Raw genomic sequence first — 17,012 nt, 5'->3', positions numbered from 1 at the left:
TATATGCACTATCAATGTAATCCTGTATAGAGTAAGTCAGAATTAAAAGGTTCAGATGCTGATAAATTGAGGTTATTTATGTACATTGCGATGGTTAGAATAAGGTATAAAAATTTTTTTTTAACTTGCAGAAATGGCAGCACAGAAAAGGAAATCTACGCTAGTAGAACATTCTGCAAAACGGAGGAAACTAGATAACAGCAGCAAACTGACAAACTCTGCAAACAGAGAGAGAAGCTTCGAAACACGACATGTGTCAAATAAATCAAAATCAAATAACTGTAAAGTACAGAAGAAAAAATCTCCCAAAACCTTTGTCAAAACTGACAGGTCAGTGACCAATAAAAACACCAATAATTTTACTCGGTCTTCTTATCAGACTAAATTAGTTGAAAAGTCACAATCTGAACCTGAATTAAATAGAACTACCCATAAAACTTTGCCATTAACAAAATCAGCACTAAAATCTCCAAATGGGATAAATTGTCCTCAGACTTCCCCCAGATCTTCCAAAGTAAAACATAAGAATCTTTCAGTGTCCAAACATACTATTTCTAGTACTGCCCCAGGAAAGACAGAGAAAACTAATTTGAGTGAAACTAAAACTTATTTTGAAAATGAATGTCAGCATCAGTTGAAAACAGATTTTAAGAACAGTTCTGGAATCCAGAACATCAAAAATACTAGGCATTCAATATTAGATTCTACAAGGACATTTAAAACTACTCAAAGGAGTCCTCAGTCAGAAATGAAATCTACAAGGGGAAAACCAAAAGAAAATAATTCTGCTACATCAACTAAAATAGTAAATAACAATAAAAAAGGACAAGGAGTTAATAATTCTCAGAGGACTCTAACAAAATCAACTTGCAAGGAACTAGAAAAACTATCAAGTAAATCTTCCAGTGACTGTGACACAAATGAATCTGAACTAGGAACACACATGGCCACCAGGTCAACAAAAGCTTTCTTTAATGAGAAAAAATCTACTAACTGCATTCACAAAACCCAGATGACTGTGAAGAAACATTCACAAGAACCAAGACAAAGTAAGAAACATCAGAAAAAATCAGCTCAAGAAACTGCCAAATCAAAATGTGGCACTCAGTTGAATGAACAGCTCAATAGGAGATCACAAAGACTACAACAGTTAGCAGATGTTTCAACAAAGTCACTGCGTAACAGAGAAATTAAAAGTCAAGTCCTAGAAGTAAAGCAGAGTATATCAACTAACAGAGCAGAGTCCTGTAGCAAAGCTAAAACTAAACCCACTGAAATTAAAGTTGTGCAGAAAAATTTGAAACGAAAACTCACAAGTTCTGACTCGAAAGAAGACAGAAGCACAGTGAGTGAAGTATCAAATTCACCAAAAAGAAAGAAATGCAAGGTAAATAATAAATTAGAAGGTGCCTGTGGTCCTCAGCGTAAGCAAGGATCTGAAAAATGTCACCAGCATGATATTAAGAAAGAAAAAAATTCAGTCCCTGTCATCTCTTCCCAAGACAAAAAAGTAAAAATGGCTACTTCCCCGCTTCCAAAAAGGAATGAGGAAATTAATAAGAAGGAGTCAGTTCATCTAAAACTGAAAAGCAAAACAAAATCAAAAAATTCACAACCAACAATAACCGAAGGAAACATCGATAAACATTCAGAGGACATTGTAAAGACAAAACGTGTTAGCATCCTTGAGCTATGTGAAGAAATTGCAGGTGAAATTGAGTCAGATACAGTTGAGGTGAAGAGAGAATCTTCATTTACTGAAGGTGGAAAAGAGGATGAGAAGTCAACAAAGTTGGAGCCGACTGGAATTGAAACACAGATGATTACTCAGAAGGAACCAAATGAAAATGTTCAGTGCAAACGTTTCTTCCCTAGTAGAAAAGCCAATCCTGTAAAATGCGTGTTAAATGGTTTAAACAGACTGGCTAGTAAGAAATCCAAATGGACCAAAATTAAGCTAGGAAAAGCCAATCATTTACGTCTGAATAGTTTAGGTTCTCCAGTTGCTCCTAAAATGGACCTATTAAAAACGAAACCTACACTTCCACAAGCTTCAATTCATCTTACAGCTTCAGAAATGCATCATCCAAAAAGTCAAAGCCAATTGCTAATGCCGAAACCATGTGATGACAAAGATTTAACATGCCAGGAGGAAAAACAAAAAGAGATTTATTTTCAAGAAGTAAAAAGTGATAAAACAACTGAAAAAACCAAAACTACAGAAAGGGCTACTGAAAATGGTCATCTGGATAATAAAATTAAACCTCCTCCCAAATCATCAATGGATAATCCGATGAAACATTCTCTTGAACCAACACTTGATGAGGTAATCAATTTCATTGTATATAATAATCGAAGGGACATGGGTACTTTATAAAAAGTAGTTTGACCCAAATAATAATATCATGTTTTCTTTAGCTAAAAATGCTTTAGTTTAAAAAATCATTTGTTAAGGTCAGGTTATGTATATAAGGGAGGTATAAACTAACTGCTAATTAACATACGGACAAGTAAAGCTCTTTACTAACTTGGAGAGATAATTAAAACCAGTGGAGGGCAATGTAAGGTACTTCCTTTATAGTCTTCAAATTTCCATGTAAATTGCGGTCTTTTTTTTTTTTTTTTTGATGGTACCTTATATGTAAATTTCCTGCAGAAAACCTGATTTTTCTTTCTTCATTTAACAATTCCCACATGCTCTCTTAATTTCTGTTGCTTTTAACCCTGTTTGTCTAAATCTGATATGAATTGGAGGAAGCCTATTTTTGTCAAAATTTTTACATATTTGTATTTTAGAAAGTGGTTTAAAAACCCTGAAACATTGGTACAGACTTAACTATTGTATGATAGGAATAAAGGTCCTAGTTTAGCCCTTTGGTTCCAAGTAAAATACGTGGAATCATCTAGTCCAAATGATATTTGTAAATAGTGAACTTATATCCTCCCAACTCATTTCTTCTTGAGGTGAAATAACCTTCCATTTCCTTCATCCGATTTTCAATTCATGTCATTTCAAATCCTGTGTATGTTCATCTGGCTTTATAATTAAGAGTTTGAATCTTATTGCTAGAAGCCTGAAATATAAATCAGTGTGCCGTAAGACACCTCACAGAGGGACAAAAAGGAACATGATATATACTCTTATTTTCTGTTCCCTTTTTAGTTTCCATCACAATTAGTAAGGAATTAGCAGAGGACAACCTTTAAAAAATGGTTGCTAGCTGGAGATGTGCAAGTGGTGGCCATCCTGTTTTGCTAGTGGGATTGTTATTCATTGATGGCTTCATCACAAAAGTTACTATGCTGAATTGCATTGTAGTAGTCTTACTCTGATCTTTCCAGGTATTTGTGTAAACTGTCACACTACCTTATAAGCCAACAGGTTTATCAACTAACGTTCATAGAGGGTTTTGTAGGTAGCATACTCATACCTTTTTGTTCTCAGTTCTTGAATTATTCTGTGTTACTCTTCATTTTACAGAAAAGGAAAGGGTCTCAAAGAGCATTGTTAGTTTTCCCAAAGTCACATAACTATGAAGTATAACTGAGATTTTAATCTGAATCATCTGACTCCATAGTAGTGCCTCAGTTAGATAAAAGCAAGACTGGCACATAGTACATGGGTAGAAAAGAGGATAAGGAATGGGGTGTGCTGGCATTAGTAAGGATGAGAAAGTAAAAAATGCTAGAGACAAACTACTTTCTTAATAAGGTCCAGTTAAGTCAGCCCTTAACTTTTAAGGCTAGCTCATTTAATCTTGCCTAATCTACACTGAATCACTTGGTTATTTCAAATTCTGCCCTTTGTCACTTGTGCAATAGATCAGTAATCCTTGAAGAAAGAGGAAGTGATAGTTGGGAAAACGAAATTGGCCAGAGTTGAAGTAAATTTTGTACACTGTGCAGAATTTTTGTAGGGATGATAATTTTTGAATAAATCAGTTGGCTTAACTTGTAGTTTATTAAGGTAAGAATAACTCATAAACCATGTATTTTTGAGGGATCTCCTTAATATTAGTAAGTAAAGTTCTTTGTGAATATAAAATGTACTTTTCTCTTTATGTACTCTCTTTTTATCAGTTTTAGTAACATCTAGTACTTACTTGGGTTAAGGGACAGAAATTAATGCAGAGGGAGAAATGGTTTGATTCAGAATGTATTAAAATTTTGAATTGTGTATGTTCAGAGTTTCAGCTTATATTTGGAATCCAGCCCGGAAAACACTCCAATGAAAAATGCTAGAGCAGTGCCGCTTCTTCTTAATCAAGCCAGAAATGATACAGGAGAAAATAAATCTCCAGGTAATATTTTGAAATTAAGTTGGTTGAATTTGTCAAAGTTCAGAAATACTTTACTAGAATAAGAAAAAAAATCTCCCTCCATAATAACTGTTCATTTCACTAGGCATCGTTCAAATCTTTTAGACTTGCAAGTTATTTCTAGATAAAGTACAGCCTTTTATAGTGAGATTTTATTTTCTAGGAGATTTAAACATTTTATCTGTTCCTTTACATTCTAGAATCTGGAGATTTGGTTTTATCTAAAGAATTCTAATGTAACTAATTTATTCTTGATTCTTTTCCTGGAGTCTCTATATAGTGACTTTTTATTTTGTTTTTATTTTAGAATACCTATAACTCACATCTTCAAGAACTGATTAATACTTTTAAGCTAGTCAGTAGCAACTGTAGAGTATTCAAAAAATACAGAGGCTTTCTGAAGTCTTTCATTACTTCATATCCTCATTCGTAACCTTCAGTTACTGAAATTCTGTTTAGTTAACACTGCTAACTCAGTATTAGGTTCTTGATCGTTTTAATGTTGCCATCTATTATCATAGATGTATGCATGATATCTTACAAAATACTTGTAATCTTGATGAAACCTATTCCCCTTCATAAAATAATATTGTTTGAGCCATTTGGTTATTGTTTTCTTGATTGTACTGGCAGATAAAAGAGAAATTTATGATTATCACTCTGCTAAAGGAAGGTGCTAAAGATAAGACCTAGGCAGTTGAAGTTATATTTATCTCCCATCTTTCTTATTGTGTTCTCATAAAAGAGTAAATCCAAATCAGCTCAGTAGATAAGTTTTTATTTTTTTGTTATAAATTTAAATATAGTAAACATGAATATATTTCATTATACAAGAATAGAAAAACATTGTATATAAAACTGAACTTGATTTTTAGTTTTTTGGTATTTTAGTGGCTTTAATATCCTTATTTTTCTTCTGCCTCCCATTGCCATTTGTTTTTTTTTTTAAAATAATTAAAAATTTTTTTCAAGCATTTTTTTTTCTCTTTGTACATCTCCCCTCCCTTCTTCCTGGGGTTAGAGGGGAAGAAATGCATAAGTCTGTTATATAGTTAAGTAAAACAAATTCCCACATTGGCTTTGCTCAAAAATGTGTTGATTTCACAAGTCTGTCATGAGTTGGCAACATTTTTCATTATCAGTCTTCTGGAGGAAGGGTTGGTTATTGCATTGACCATAGTTCTTTATCTTTCAGAATAGTTCATTTTTACAATATCGGTATTATAGTATATATTGTTCTCCTGGTTCTACTTACTTTACTCTTCATCAATGAGGAGAACCAGGAGAACATTGTACACAGCAATGTTGTATGATAATTAACTGTGGCAGACTTAGCTCTTCCCAGCAGTGCAGTGATCTAAGACAATTCCAAGGGACTCATGATGGAAGATGTTGTCCACATCTAGAGAAAGAACTATGGAGTCTGAGTGCAGATCACTATTTTAGTATCTGAATGCAGATGCTATTTTCTCTCCCTTTTATTGTTTCTTATGGTTTTTCCCTTTTATTCTGATTCTTCTTTTACATGGTGTATAATGTGTGGAAGTATGTTTGATATGATTGTACATGTATAGGTTATATCAGATTGCTTGCTATCTTGGTGAGGGAGGGAGAAAAATTTGGAACTCAAAATCTTATAAAAGTGAATTTTGAAAACTATATGTTATTGGAAAAAAATAAAATACTACTAAGTGGAAAAAAAAATCTTTATTGTTCATCAATTCATCAGTCTTCCCAGATTTCTCTGAAACAGCCTTCATTTCTTTTTGCACGATAGTATTCTGTTACATTCATATACCCTCATTTGTTCAACCATTCCTTGGTGGTACTCACTTAGCTTTCAGTTCTTTACCACAACAAAAGAAACTGCTGTAAGTTTTTTTTATTTTTTTTTTTTGGTAAATATATAACCTTTTCTTCTTTATTTGGGGGTATAGAACTAGTTGTGGTATCAGTAGATCAAAGGGCTTGTTCAGTTAAGTAACTTTGGAGCATAATTCTAAATTGATTTCCAGGACGGCTGGGCCAGGTTACAATTCCACTAATAGTGCATTAACATATAAAAGTGTGTATTAAACACTTAAATAAATAAATAATTCAATAATAAAAATCTTTTATTTGGGGATAAAGTCTCGTATTGATTGATTACCCTTTGTTCCTTTCTTAAAATTCACAGTGTATAAAACAAGTATAAATTTTATTGACTCTGAGGGAGGAAAAAAATCTAATTGGTTTTTATCAAATAGTAATAAATTTATATGTAATATTTTGATTTTGTGTGGTAAAGTTTGACCAGTTATGTAGCTAGGAATGTGATCTTTTTTTTATTATTAAATTACAGATATAACTCCTAAGCAGCTGATAAGCACTTTTAATAACCAAATATCTAAGACCACTGAGAACAGGTATGGTATTACCTTTGTCTAGATGAAAAGATGAATTCTTAAGATATTTGTGGCAAATTGAAATTTTGGGGTGGTAGAGGAATTTGTCTTGTACACAGCTAGATTTTTTTATTTTACTGATATAAAGAACTCCTAGTAAGTAATTGCCCTTCACCAACGGATCTATAGCTGCTTTGTGTCTTATACTCTTATTAGGTCACTGACAAGTTAAAGGGATTCACAAAGTTAACCCGGGATTAACCTGGGTTCATAAGAGCCAGTATTTGTTAAAAGTGGGACGTGAATCAACTTTTCCTGACTAGCACTAGCTTTTTGTCTACTATACCATGTTGCCTTTCTTGATTGGTTTTAAATTTGATAAATCATTGTGTTATATATTGAAGAATGCATTAGAGAATCAAATAAAAGGGAAAAAATTAGACAACTCTCCAATTTTAAACCTGTATTTTGATAATCCTCAGGGGAGAAACTGGTCCAAACCTGTTTTCCGATTGAGACCATTCTGCTTATCCTAGAGTTTAACTATCATTTAGTTTATTTGACAAGACTTTTTAATCTTGTTTTGTTTTTCCAAGATCAGTGTAAATTCCTGTAGAAAAAATAATTATAATGTTTGATAGGAAAATACTTGTAGCACATTGACAAGTTAGGTAAATGAAAAATCAAGTTCAGGAAAAGGAAGTTGAAGCTAAAAGATAATGGGAGATATTGGAGTATCATGGAGAGAACACTGATTTTAGAGCAAGGAAGATATATTCAAGACCCCTTTCAGACTAGCTGTATGATACTGAGCAAGTCACTTAATTTTGCAGTGTCACAAGTAACTTTTAAAATTGTAAGTTTCAGAAGACTTGTGATCTGCATTGGTAGAGGGAGTTTCTTAACTGTCATCTCTCTTGACGCAATTGAACCAGACGTTCTATTAAAAAAAAAAAGACCTGATAGAGATTATTAGATAATATATTTGATCACATTAGTGAAAACAAAGAAAATTTTCATTAAGAAAATTCTCAAAACATAAAGTGTTGCAGTTTTTGTAGAATTTTTTCCAGTTTTTATAGATTTATTTTTGTGCTTTAAGCATATGTAAATAAATGTATGTATGCTTTGAAAGACTATCTCATATATTTGAAGGATTAAATAAGTATAAAGCAAACAATTTACAAGATTAAAAAATCCATAGTATGTAGTGTACTCATTTTTAGATTCTTAATTAGCATGCTCATTCAGGCTTACTAATTTGTCTAGAAAAATCTTTTTTTCTTAGAATTCATTATTTAATAATGAACACCAATAGTAAATGTTACATTACTTAAAAAATATTTGAAGTTACCTGGAATTATTTTGTAATTCACTGTAACCTGTTTTTTAAATTTGAAGGGTGAGTTTGCCAAACCATTCATCATCAACAAAGTACAATTCCCCTTTGGAAATAAAGATTTCAAAAGATTTAAAACTAAAAGAAGCAGAGAAGGATGGTGATAAGCAGTTGATCATAGTAAGTTATTTTAAAATTTTGTTGCCTTTTTCTATATTAGTCATTTCCAGATATGCCTTTGTACTTTCCCAGCCAACCCTTGTAACAATAAATACATTTTCAGATGTGGTTGATTTTTTTATTTTTTTATTTTTTATTTTTTAATAATTAAATTTATTTATTTAACTTTTAACATTCATTTTCACAAAATTTGGGTTACAAATTTTCTCCCCTTTTATCCCCTCCCCCCCCAAACACCAAGCATTCTAATTGCCCCTGTGACCAATCTGCTCTCTCTTCTATCATCCCTCTCTGCCCTTGTCTCCGTCTTCTCTTTTGTCCTGTAGGGCCAGATAGCTTTCTATACCCCTTTACCTGTATTTCTTATTTCCTAGTGGTAAGAACATTACAGTTGATCCTAACACTTTGAGTTCCAACTTCTTTACCTCCCTCCTTCTCCACCCCTTCCCTTTGGAAGGCAAGCAATTCAATATAGGCCAAATCTGTGTATTTTTGCAAATGACTTCCATAATAGTTGTGTTGTGTAGGACTAACTATATTTCCCTCCATCCTATCCTGTCCCCCATTACTTCTATTCTTTTTTGATCCTATCCCTCCCCATGAGTGTCGACCTTGAATTGCACTCTCCTCCCCATGCCCTCCCTTCTATCATCCCCCCCACCCTGCTTGTCCCCTTATCCCCCACTTTCCTGTATTGTGAGATAGGTTTTCCTACCAAAATGAGTGTGCATTTTATTCTTTCCTTTAGTGGAATGTGATGAGAGTAGACTTCATGTTTTTCTCTCACCTCCCCTCTTTATCCCTCCACTAATGAGTCTTTTGCTTGCCTCTTTTATGAGAGATAATTTGCCCCATTCAACTTCTCCCTTTCTCCTCCCAATATATTTCTCTCTCACTGCTTGATTTCATTTTTTTTTTTAAGATATGATCCCATCCTCTTCAATTCACTCTGTGTACTCTGTCTCTATGTATGTGTGCGTGTGTGTGTGCATGTGTGTGTGTGTAATCCCACCCAGTACCCAGATACTGAAATGTTTCAAGAGTTACAAATATTGTCTTTCCATGTAGGAATGTAAACAGTTCAACTTTAGTAAGTCCCTTATGACTTCTCTTTGCTGTTCACCTTTTCATGGTTCTCTTCATTCTTGTGTTTGAAAGTCACATTTTCTTTTCAGCTCTGGTCTTTTCATCAAGAATGCTTGAAAATCCTCTATTTCATTGAAAGACCATTTTTTCCCCTGAAGTATTATACTCAGTTTTGCTGGGTAGGTGATTCTTGGTTTTAGTCCTAGTTCCTTTGACTTCTGGAATATCCCATTCCATGCCCTTCGATCCCTTAATGTAGAGGCTGCTAGATCTTGTGTTATCCTGATTGTATTTCCACAATACTTGAATTGTTTCTTTCTAGCTGCTTGCAATATTTTCTCCTTGACCTGGGAACTCTGGAATTTGGCCACAATGTTCCTAGGAGTTTCTCTTTTTGGATCTCTTTCATGCGGTGTTCTGTGGATTCCTTGAATATTTATTTTGCCCTCTGGTTCTAGAATCTCAGGGCAGTTTTCCTTGATAATTTCATGAAAGATGATGTCTAGGCTCTTCTTTTGATCATGGCTTTCAGGTAGTCCCAAAATTTTTAAATTGTCTCTCCTGAATCTATTTTCCAGGTCAGTTGTTTTTCCAATGAGATATTTCACATTATCTTCCATTTTTCCATTCTTTTGCTTTTGTATTGTGATATCATGCTTTCTCACAAAGTCCTTAGCGTCCATCTGTGCCATTCTAGTTTTGAAAGAACTATTTTCTTCAGTGAGCTTTTGAATCTCCTTTTCCATTTGGCTAATTCTGCTTTTGAAAGCATTCTTCTCCTCATTGGCTTTTTGAACCTCTTTTGCCAATTGAGTTAGGCTAGTTTTCAAGGTGTTAATTTCTTCAACATTTTTTTGGTTCTTCTTTAGCAGGGAGCTGATCTGCTTTTCATGCTTTTCTTTCATCTCTCTCATTTCTCTTCCCAGTTTTTCCTCCACCTCTCTAACTTGATTTTCAACATTTCTTTTTGAGCTCTTCCATGGCCTGAGCCCATTGGGTGGGCTGGGACACAGAAGCCTTGATTTCTGTGTCTTTGCCTGATGGTGAGCATTGTTCTTCCTCATCAGAAAGGAAGGGAGGAAATGCCTGTTCCCGAAGAAAGTAACCTTCTATAGGCTTATTTCTTTTCCCTTTTCTGGGCATTTTCCCAGCCAGTGACTTGACCTCTGAATATTCTCCTCACACCCACCTCACCTCCTGATCCTCCCAGCCAGCGTTTGGGGTCTGAGATTCAAATGCTGCTTCCAGCCTTAGGGCTTTTGGCGGGGGCAGGGCTGCTATTCAGTGTGAGATTAAGTTCAGGTGGTCAGGTTGGGGCAGGGCCGCCTCTCAGGCTCAGTTCCCTCAGGGGGTTTATGCACAGACCTTCCACAATGGATCCAGGCTCCTGCCCCCTTGGGGAGCCCCTGTCTGCAGCCACCTCTCAGCTTCTACCTCCTGGAGGGGCCTGAGTTATGGGGGCACCCCACTCCCCTCTCAACCCGCCAAAGAGACTCTCTCACCAACCCCCGTCACCTATGGGTGGAGGGACTTGTGCGGCCACTGGAGATCCTGTCCCTGAAGCCCGCTCGGATCTTTTCCTCTCGGTGCCGCGGCAGGGCTGCACTCAGCTCCCAGTCCCGGCGCCCAGTCCGCAGCGCGAAGGACCCCCCTCGAGAGGTTTGCAGGTCTCTCCGGAACAGAAATCTCCCTGCAGTTGATTTTTTTAAAATAAGAACTTAACTTTATTGATCCTTTTAAAAAAATTTCCATTTTTTTCAAATCTATTTTCTATCTTATTTTGTTCCATTTCCCAACCCCCTCTGATTGAAAAAATAAAGAAAAAAGAAAACTTTGTAACAAATATGTGTAATCAAGCTAAATAAACTCATGCATTGGCCATGTCTGAAAAATAGATCTCAGTCTGCACCTTGAGTCTTATTGCCTTTCTCTGAGGAAGTGAATAGCATATTTAATCATTAGTCCTTTGGAAATGTGGTTGGTCATTGAACTGATTAAAGTTCTTAAGTCTTTTAGTGTTGTTTGTCTTTATAGTATTATATAAATTTTTTATTCTGTTTTTACCCATTTAACTGCATTAATTCAAATAAGCTTTCTAAAGTTTATCAATCTTCCCTTTCATCATTTTTTACAGCACAGTAATATTCTGTTACATTCATGTATTATAATTTGTTCAGTTCTTTCCTACTTCATGAACTTTCCTTTGTTGTTCAGTTTTTTTGCCACCACCAAAAGCACTGCTATGAATCTTTTTGTGTAGATGTGTTCATTTTCTTTATTTGATCTTTTTTATGGTATAAGTCCAGTAATACTGTTGCTTAGTAAAAGGTTGTGCACAGTGTAGTGAATTTTTAGACATTGTTTGAAATTACTTTCTTGAATAGCTGGGCCATTTCACAATTCCATTAACCATGTATTAATGTATTTGTTTTCTTATATTCCCTCCAACATGTATTACTTTACTTTTTTGTCATCTTGATTTTGTCATTGAAATTTACCTGATAGGATTAGAGAGGGCAGTGAAAAATTTGGTATGTGAATATTTGTATTACACAATAGATCATGTGAGCAATCTTGAGTGTGTATGGGTTTTTCTGGCCCAGCTTTTCATTGGTCAAAAATTAAAATAATGATAAGTGAGCTTTCACCTTATCTTGCCCAGAACTAGGTTTCCATACCACTTACCAGTTATTGCTACACTGTGCTGTACACCAAGCTGTAACTATTTTCTTTTTCCCTCAGTTCCCCTCCAGCTCTTCCTCTGTGTTTTATTCCCCAAGTAGAACGTAAGCTCTGTGAGAGCAGAGACTATATTTGCTTGTATTTGTATTCCCAGTACTTAGCACAATGACTGGTATGTAGTAAGCACTATCTTGCAAGTTTCTTAAGCTTAATGTATCTAATACTGAACTCATTATTCTTTCCTCTAAACCCTTCCCTCTTCCAAACCTCCCTACTTTTGTCAAAGGCCCTGCATCTTTCTGTTGTGTAATGTTTGTAATTTAATCATTACTCATGTCTCATCCAACTCCAGTGTTCCCTATCGCCTCAACAATAAAATACAAACTCCTCTACTTAACTTTTGAAGTCCTGTACAACCTGTTTTTACAGCCTTTCTTTGATCCAGCCAACTTGGCTTTCCTGTTTTCCTTCCACAGGGTGCTTTTGTTTCATATCTCCATGTCTTCATTGGCCATTCCCTTTACCTAGAATTCACTTCCTCCTTAGTTCCATCCCAGAGTCTCACTTTTCCTTTAAGATGAGAATCAGTCACCATCATCAGTATGGAGCCTTTTCTGCTCTCTCTATTTGCTGTTGTCCTCTCTCTCAAATTAATTTGTGTTTGACTCCATTGTATATGTTTGTATTTATTCACTTTATCTTATGCTATATGTTATTTTTATGTATACTCTACTTGATATTTCTCCCTTAGAATGTAAATTCTCTTGTGAGTAGGGATTGTTTCAGTCAGCTAATTAACAAATATGTACTTGTTTGTCAGGTATTGTTAAAGGCCCAAGTGATACAGGTGCAAAGAGTTAATAATTACTGATTGATTAATTAGTTTATATAGTTAATGAAAGTTTTTTTGGTGGTATCAGAATAGCATAATTTCCATGGGAAAATTATTGAATATATAGTTTTAACCTTTTTCTTCATCACTTTTTAAAAAATTATTTATTTTTAGTTTTCTTTTAAAAAATATTTGAGTTCCACATTTTCTCTCCCCTGTCCTTCTCCCACTCATTGAGAAGGCAAGCAGTATATCAGTTATGTATGTGAAATCATCCAAAACATATTTCCATATTAGCTATGTTGGGGGAAAAAAGGCCAGAAAAATAAGATGAGAAAATTATACTTCATTTTGCACTCAGAGTTCATCAAATCTCTCTTTGGAGGTGGATAACATTTTTCATAATGAATCCTTTGGAAATATATTGGATCATTGTAATGATCAGAGTAGCTAAACTTTTCATAGTTAATCATTACAGTTGTAGTATACTTTGATCTCCTGATTCTTCTCACTTTACTCTGCATCATTTCATATAGGTCTGCCAGATTTTTCTCAAACAATACTGCTCATCATTTCTTATAGCAAACACAATAAATAGTATTCCATCACAATCATACACCATAACTTGCTCAACCATTCTTCAGTTGATGGGCATGCCCTCAGTTTCCGATTCTTTGCCAGCACAAAAGAGCTGCTATCAATAGTTTTGTACATGTGGGCCTTTTCCTTTTTCTTCAGTGTCTTTGGGATACAGACCTAGTAGTGGTACTTCTGGGTCAAAGGATATGTACAGTTTTATAGCCCTTTGGGCATAGTTCCATATTGATCTCCAGAATGGTTGCACCAGTTCACACCTCTACCACATCCCCTCCAGCATTTATCATTTTCTGTTTCATATATATGTACCTTTAAATAAAAAATATTAAAAAGGAGGGAGTAAGTTTTAAATATTTTGTATGGAAAAATCCATAATGTGCTAGTAAAATTATTCTTCTGATTGTAATTTTTTGCACTGTAGATATGTATAAAACTTTCGTTCAGTAAACATTAATTCTCATCATTACAAAATATTTGGGCAGACTTAAGGATGGAGCTAGAAAAAATAATATCAAAATTCACCTGGAAGAATAAAAGGTCCAGAATATCAAGGGAATTAATGAAAAGAAATGCTCGGGAAGGTGGTCTAGACATATCAGATCTTAAATTGTGTTATAAAGCAGCTATTATCAAAACCACTTGGTACTGACTGAGAAATAGAGGAGTAGATCAGTATAGATTACTATAATCTTTCACTGGGCCAGTAGTGAAAGATTATAGTAATCTATACTGTTTGATAAACCCAAGGACCCCAGCTTCTGGGATAAGAACTCTCTGTTTGAGTGGCAGAAATCAGGCATAGACCAACATCTGACACCGTATACCAGAATAAAGTCCAAATGAATACATGACCTAGGTATAAAGACTGATGCTATAAATAAATTAAGGGAGCAAGGAATAGTTTTTCTGTCAGATTTATGGAGAATGGAGGAATTTGTGACCCAACAAGAGATAGGAAACATGAAATGCAAAATGGATAAATTTGAAAAGTTTTTGCACAAACAAACTCAGTGCAACCAAAATTATGAGAGAAGCAGAAAACTGGGAAAGAATTTTTATAGTTAGTATCTTTGACACAGTTCTCATTTCTAAATATATAGAACTGAGTAAAATTTGCAAGAATACAAGTCACTTCCCAGTTGATAAATGGTCAAAGGATATGAACAGGAAGTTTTCAGAGGAAGAAATTAAAACATCTATAGTCTTATATATATATAGTCTTATGAAAAAATGCTCAATCACTATTGATTAGAGAGATGCAAATCAAAACAACTCTGAGGTACCACATCACAACTGTCAGATTGGCTAACATGGCAAAACAGGACAAAAGAAGATAGAGAAGATGTGGGAAAGTTGGAACACTAATTCATTGTAGGTGGAGCTGTGAGCTGATCCAACCATTCTGGAGAGCAGTCTGAATGTACATACCTTTTGACCCAGCAATATCGTTCTAGGGCTGTATCAAAAAGAGATCATAAAGATGGGATAAGGATCCACATGTACAAAAATATTTATAGCAACTCTTTTTGTGGTGACCAAGAAGTGGAAATTGAGGGGATGCCCATCAACTGGGGAATGGCTGAACTAATTGTGGTATGTGAATATAATGGAATGCTATTGTGCTATAAGATGATGTGAGCAGAATCAGAAGAATAATACACAGTAACAGCCACAGTGTGCAAGGACTGATATTGATAGACTAACCCTTCTCAGTAATGCAAGGACCTAAAACATTTCCAAAGGACTCATGATGCCAAATGCCATTCACATCCAGAGAAAGAGCTGTGGAGTCAGAATGCAGAATGAAGCAAACTATTTTCTTTAAACAAAACAAAACTTAATGATGATGAAACCCTAAATTTTTTATGTGTATTTCTTCATTTAAACTGTAGAGGATTCTGTGTAATGAGAGATATATCATATCTTTAAAACTGGTTTTCTTTGTGTACAAAATTTCACACATTAAATATAACAATTGCTAGTTCATTTATTAGATAGTTTTCAAATTACTCTTTAATTTTAGAGTCCAGTTTTGACTTTACAGGTTTTTCTCTCCACTTTTAATCTTATATGTAGTTTATATTCAGATTTATGAATTACATTCAGTTTGAGTAATATATTGTGTTTTTCTTAGGATGCTGGACAAAAAAGGTTTGGAGCAGTTTCCTGTAATATTTGTGGAATGCTTTACACTGCTTCAAATCCGGAAGATGAGACGCAACATTTGCTATTCCACAACCAGTTTATTAGTGCTGTAAAATATGTGGTAAGAGAATTTCACGGTTCATTAAGGGTAAAGGGCCAGATTTTTTAGTGAGATGAGTTCTCAAAAAGATTAATTCTGGAATGGTTTTTAAAATAATACTTTACATATTTTCCAGTTGTAGTTTTATAAAATAAAACATAACATTTCTGGAATTAACTGGCTTTTTTTTTTTTTTAAGAATTTAACTACTTAATGTTGATCAGTTAGTATTGATTGGTTAGTATCAGTTAGTTTTTGTTTTAAATAAACATTTTTATTGCCTTTGTTCTGGGCTTCTACTAAGAAATAATGTTGTTCCACCTGGGCAGTTCTTGCTTATTATATGAGCTTAGGAAGATATCAAAATTCAGAGTTACTTAATAGTCCAATGGCTTGGAACAACTTTGTGTCTTATAATTATATGATAGTATTCTGAAAAATGACATCTAGATGGTTTTCAAATTTTTATTTCCCTTTGGCCTTTATAAGAGACTACTCTTTAGAAAAATAGAGGTTTTCCTAGTAGTTTAAATCTCTGAAGCCTTCTTTAGAAAGAAATTATGTTTTAAGTTCCTATTTTTTTCCTGTTTAGTAGTATAAGGATAAGGGAATTGTATATTTTTTTCTTTATTTATGTGCATGTTAGGTCTATTGGGTAATTTTTAACATTTGAGTTTAATGTTGTAAAATTTTAAGTAATTTTGAACTATTTTAGATATCTTGTGAAAATAGCGATTTTATACCAAAGCTGTTCCCACATGTTCTGAAATACAAACTGGAATCCATATTTACATACATGTTACCTTCAGTACTGTACACTCACGTAGACAAGACCTCCAGGATATCTGAACTGAAATCACCAACTCATTTCATATAGGCATTCAGATTAGCACTAGATAATTATTCAAATGTTCTTACTCTGGCCCAAGTTAGAGTCATTTTGCCTTAAGTTAAAAAGACCTGTTATCATTATTTCAGTTAACCAGTTTTCTCCCTTGGATAAAATTTTCACCTTTATCTAAGATACTGAAGTTACTTAATATTGTCTCTGCTTCTAATGTTCCTCAAATATGCTTAGCACATTTTAAGATTCATACATGCAGAAAATCTGTTGAAAGATACAGATTCTTGAAACCTGCGTTTTTCCAATTTGTTTATATCAGTATGCTTCAACAAGGTGATGTTTTAGAATGGGACTTCTCAGGTGTTGAATCCTTTTGTAACCTTCTAAGGAAGCAAAAAAATATATACATACATGTATGTGCATATATGCGTGTATATACACACATGTGCAATGTTAATAATAGCTTTCAGGGAAAATATTTCACTTGATTTTACTTTGAAAAGT

The 17,012-nt window shown here is 34.2% G+C and overlaps 1 protein-coding gene across 7 annotated transcripts in view; it reads left to right on the top strand.

Annotated features, from left to right (window-relative positions):
* The window catches only part of ESCO1 (establishment of sister chromatid cohesion N-acetyltransferase 1), a 56,226-nt gene that overhangs the window by 15,666 nt on the left and 23,548 nt on the right, over positions 1-17,012 (top strand). For all 7 annotated transcript variants that reach the window (XR_011966068.1, XM_072604364.1, XM_072604367.1 and 4 more), the window contains 5 exons: positions 132-2,326; positions 4,187-4,301; positions 6,661-6,724; positions 8,105-8,222; positions 15,554-15,685. Coding sequence is in view for 6 of the 7 variants with exons in the window: in XM_072604364.1 (XP_072460465.1) it covers positions 134-2,326; positions 4,187-4,301; positions 6,661-6,724; positions 8,105-8,222; positions 15,554-15,685 (2,622 nt within the window). In the remaining variant the exon portion in view is untranslated. The remainder of the gene's footprint in view (positions 1-131; positions 2,327-4,186; positions 4,302-6,660; positions 6,725-8,104; positions 8,223-15,553; positions 15,686-17,012) is intronic.

The sequence above is a fragment of the Notamacropus eugenii genome, chromosome 4, assembly GCF_028372415.1.
Source record: "Notamacropus eugenii isolate mMacEug1 chromosome 4, mMacEug1.pri_v2, whole genome shotgun sequence".
Lineage (NCBI taxonomy): Eukaryota > Metazoa > Chordata > Mammalia > Diprotodontia > Macropodidae > Notamacropus > Notamacropus eugenii.
Note: the sequence above shows the minus strand (reverse complement) of the source record. Positions and strands in the feature narration are given on the sequence as shown.